Genomic DNA, 4,539 nt, shown 5'->3' on the forward strand with positions numbered 1-4,539 from the left:
TGAGATTTTAGATTTGTGTGGATTTACAAGTCATTTTTCGGGCTTTACTTCTGAACCTCTTTCATGTTCAAATTTGAAACAACAGCAGGGTCAGAATTCGGTCAGTATTTGTGGCGTCTACTTAGTCGTGCAGACAGGAAGTGGCCAGTGCAAATTAAATTAAGTCCGCAACTTTTTTAGCCCGTGTAAACAAAGTTACAAAGGCGAGTTTAACACAAATAGTTCCTCGCAATTAAGGACGATTGCATAACACAATTTCGAAATCTGTCTGTGTCCAAAATGGAACGGGTTTGTGCCTGTTCCAGGCCACGCCTTCCCCCGCACGGACGGAAACGAGCCAATTCGTTTTTATGCAACCCAAGCAGAGAGGCTTTTAAAGTTTCTTCCAGGTTACGTTTCAGACGACCTGCCCCCTAGGGGTAAAGACGTCAGACAGCACTTTGAGTATTCCACTCACTTCTACGAGAATTGGAGTCTCCGTTGAACGGGAGAGCGTCGTCGTCTTCATCAGGAAATGCTTCGTCCTCCCAGACGAACCGCGTGTTCGTCGTGTCCGGTTTAGTGCAGATCTCCTCGTGGCAGAAAAACCATCCGAATTGCACAAAGATACCAAATGTCAATTTCTAGCAATTTCTTTGTCATCCATTGAAGAATTTCTGAGAAACGGCGGTCAGCATCACCGATCATAGCTTTAGTTTCATGCATCGATCAAATCTGTTCGGTGGCCACACTGGGTGTCTCCATGGCAACCTGCACCAACGCAGAGCAGAGGTTCTCGACGCGCTGCAGCTTTTGTCGCTTTGTGTTTGTTTGTGCTGCAGAGAGGAAGGCCTCAACTGAGATGATGTTAAACTGTGATAAGATTGTAAAGTTGTCAACAGCTGGTATTTGAGTGGGTACAAATACCCCAAGCCGTTGTTTTCACCGTTTGCGCTCAGCATTTCAAGTTGTGTGTGACGCGAGAGGATCCGAGCGGCCGGGCGTGTCCCCGCGTTCCTGCCGATCAGCGGATCGTTGGCCGTGTATTATTTCAGGTTGATAATAAATGATGCTGGGACTGAACGACACCGTTTAGTTGCCTTTTTAATAAAGTCATTGGGAAGAATCAGCAAAGCTAAATTTGCAATGGTAAGTGTAGTTTTCTTTTTCTGCTCTTCCGCCTTGCATTGGACCAAACTGAAAACTCCACAATACTTTGACGAGTTGGTAAAAGTACTGGTTATGGCCCAAGCTCGGAGTACTTTCCTTGGAGGTTTTAAATGGGGAGGAAAGTATCAAAGCGTACTTCCTGTTTTAAGTTGCTGCAGACGGATGATGTCCCTTTAGGTTGAAATGTTTAATAGTTCAATGTTTACCTTCCTATTTAAAAGAGCTTTGCTTCCTGCAAACAAAGCCATCTGTGGGTGAAGACTAGTACTAGTACACTGGCCAGTACTGCTGAGAACTGTAGAATATTTTGCTCGGTGTACTTTCATGTACGCAACAGCTCAAAGTCGTGTTTAACGTCTCTGAACAGACGAGCCGGATCGATCAAAGCGATGGGTTTTGTTGAAGTCCAGGTTTAAATTATTTTATTCTTGGTGACTTGACATTTACTAACAAACCTTAAGGTATAAAATCGTATTTCAAAATGTCCATATTTAACCCTTGAGGAGCCCAAAGTTTACTTTTTACATTGTGTACCAAAATTGTCCCGCTGATAAAATATCATAAAATACGATATATAAATATCTTCCTCTGATTGATACACATTTATCCCATGTTTTTATTGCCCTGATGTTTTTTTTACAATGGGAAAACAGCAGGCTGGGAGAGACTCCTGCAGCTCCCGGGACCGGAGACAAGACGGAGGGACCCGCCTTTAAATGACCATCCGGTGACGTCATAGCGGAGATTTCCTCCAATCATGTGTTTGTGTGGAATTATTTGTATTTATGCTCTTTTGATTCTTTAATGTTGCAGCTTGTAGTTTCGGATTCTTCCCTTTCTTATTTGTTTAAAGGCTCGAACAGACAATAAATAGAAAAAGATTTATGTCAGAAACAAAGACCCCCCTCCGGTCGATCCCATATCGATTAAAGAGGGCGTCTCCCATCGGGTCCCGCCTCTGGTCCTCAGAAGGGGCGGGGCCGCGGAGAAACCACGTGACGCAGATACCGGAAGTGGCTGCGGGGCGGGGAGCCGTCGTTGCGTTCCGGAGCTCCGCCATGGCAGGCAGCAGGCTGGTGCTGGAAGCCCGGGCGAGCATCGCGGCGCTCCTCCTGGGGCTCAGCGTCGTGGTCGTCCCGCTGCTCGGAGCCGCGTCCGGACGTCGCGACGGCCTCTTCGACTCTCTCTCCGGGAAAGCGGCCGTCTGCCTCCACGCTGCCGTCGTCAACGGCCTCTTGCTGGTCCTGTACCGGGGTCCGCTGTACAAGGTAAGCCGTTACGTTACGTGGAGTTTCGTTACTTGTGTTTTGTGACGTAAACAGTGGCGGCGGCGTGTCGTGTCCCGTAATCTGTGTAATCATTTTAAACTTCAGTCTCGTAAAGGTAGACTCGTCCGAGCAGCTTCTCATTTAACGGGGCTAATCGGATTACCTGCGCAGATGGCGTGTCAGGCTCGATGTAGCCCAGCTGGAGGATCCGCATCGAGAACGATCATTAAACCGGATTTAGTTTGGTTCAACTCGCTGTAGAAAGTTCTCTCCAGCTGGGGCAGAGAATCGAACCCAGCCTGTCCCGCAGGGGACGGACGGGGACAACGTTGACTCTGTTCCGGAACTTACGGATGAACTATCAGCTTTGCTAAAGAGTAAAGTCTTCAGTCTGCTCTTGAACACGGCGTCCGACCAATCAGGGCCATGGAGGCCACCGGACCTTGTGGGTCGCCTTGCCTCGCCTCGCCAGCTGCTTAGCGCTAGTTTACGCGGTGCCGTGCCCCGGGGTAACCAGAGTGTGTGACCTCCTTCCAGGTTGCAGTGAGAGCCTGCCTCCTCGGGGTTCTCTTAGGCTGCGTGGGTTGCCTCGCCAGCTGCTAAGCGTTAGTTCACGCGGTGCCGTGCCCCGGGGTAACCAGAGTGTGTGACCTCCTTCCAGGTTGCAGTGAGAGCCTGCCTCCTCGGGGTTCTCTTAGGCTGCGTGGTCGCCTCGCCAGCTGCTAAGCGTTAGTTCACGCGGTGCCGTGCCCCGGGGTAACCAGAGTGTGTGACCTCCTTCCAGGTTGCAGTGAGAGCCTGCCTCCTCGGGGTTCTCTTAGGCTGCGTGGTCGCCTCGCCAGCTGCTTAGCGTTAGTTCACGCGGTGCCGTGCCCCGGGGTAACCAGAGTGTGTGACCTCCTTCCAGGTTGCAGTGAGAGCCTGCCTCCTTGGGGTTCTCTTAGGCTGCGTGGGTCGCCTCGCCAGCTGCTTAGCGTTAGTTCACGCGGTGCCGTGCCCCGGGGTAACCAGAGTGTGTGACCTCCTTCCAGGTTGCAGTGAGAGCCTGCCTCCTTGGGGTTCTCTTAGGCTGCGTGGGTCGCCTCGCCAGCTGCTAAGCGTTAGTTCACGCGGTGCCGTGCCCCGGGGTAACCAGACTGTGTGACCTCCTTCCAGGTTGCAGTGAGAGCCTGCCTCCTCGGGGTTCTCTTAGGCTGCGTGGTCGCCTCGCCAGCTGCTTAGCGTTAGTTCACGCGGTGCCGTGCCCCGGGGTAACCAGAGTGTGTGACCTCCTTCCAGGTTGCAGTGAGAGCCTGCCTCCTTGGGGTTCTCTTAGGCTGCGTGGGTCGCCTTGCCAGCTGCTAAGCGTTAGTTCACGCGGTGCCGTGCCCCGGGGTAACCAGAGTGTGTGACCTCCTTCCAGGTTGCAGTGAGAGCCTGCCTCCTCGGGGTTCTCTTAGGCTGCGTGGTCGCCTCGCCAGCTGCTTAGCGTTAGTTCACGCGGTGCCGTGCCCCGGGGTAACCAGAGTGTGTGACCTCCTTCCAGGTTGCGGTGAGAGCCTGCCTCCTCGGGGTTCTCTTCGGCTGCGGCTTGATTCTGACCTTCTCTGGAACCACCTGGACGCACTTCGGCTGGTACGTGCAGGCGATCGGAGCAGTTAGGGAGCAGGCCTGATTGTGTGCAGTAATGGCTCCTCCCACCAGGTACATGTGCTCGCTGTCGTTCTTCCATTACTCTGAGTATCTGGTGACGGCCGTCATCAACCCCCGCAGCCTGTCTCTGGACTCGTTCCTCCTCAACCACAGCACTGCGTACACCCTGGCCGCGCTCTCCGCCTGGCTGGAGTTCACGGTGGAGAAGCTAGCGGCTCCAGGTGCGTCTGTTAGTGGGTGTCCATCGGCGTCCTCCTGGAGGACGCACCGTTGAAATCCTTCTCATTTATGGTCACCGTTTGTCTGTCCCTTCAACGAGCGCCAACAAAGTTCAGTCCGTCTCTGGACACTGAATCTAACAGGCTTCAGTTGATGAATATATTTACTGGATAGAGCAGTACAAGTACAGTCACACAGTAGTATGTATGACAGTTCAAGTACAGTCACACAGTAGCATGTATTACAGTACAAGTACAGTCAAACATCCTGT

The 4,539-nt window shown here is 52.2% G+C and overlaps 1 protein-coding gene across 1 annotated transcript in view; it reads left to right on the forward strand.

Moving 5' to 3' along the window:
* Positions 1-2,207: 2,207 nt before the first annotated feature.
* icmt (isoprenylcysteine carboxyl methyltransferase) overlaps positions 2,208-4,539 on the forward strand; it is a 4,648-nt gene continuing 2,316 nt past the window's right edge. The window contains exons 1-3 of the mRNA XM_068752494.1: positions 2,208-2,417; positions 3,943-4,031; positions 4,101-4,270. Of these exons, the coding sequence (XP_068608595.1) occupies positions 2,208-2,417; positions 3,943-4,031; positions 4,101-4,270 (469 nt within the window). The remainder of the gene's footprint in view (positions 2,418-3,942; positions 4,032-4,100; positions 4,271-4,539) is intronic.

Source organism: Brachionichthys hirsutus, chromosome 2 (genome assembly GCF_040956055.1).
Source record: "Brachionichthys hirsutus isolate HB-005 chromosome 2, CSIRO-AGI_Bhir_v1, whole genome shotgun sequence".
NCBI classification, from domain to species: domain Eukaryota; kingdom Metazoa; phylum Chordata; class Actinopteri; order Lophiiformes; family Brachionichthyidae; genus Brachionichthys; species Brachionichthys hirsutus.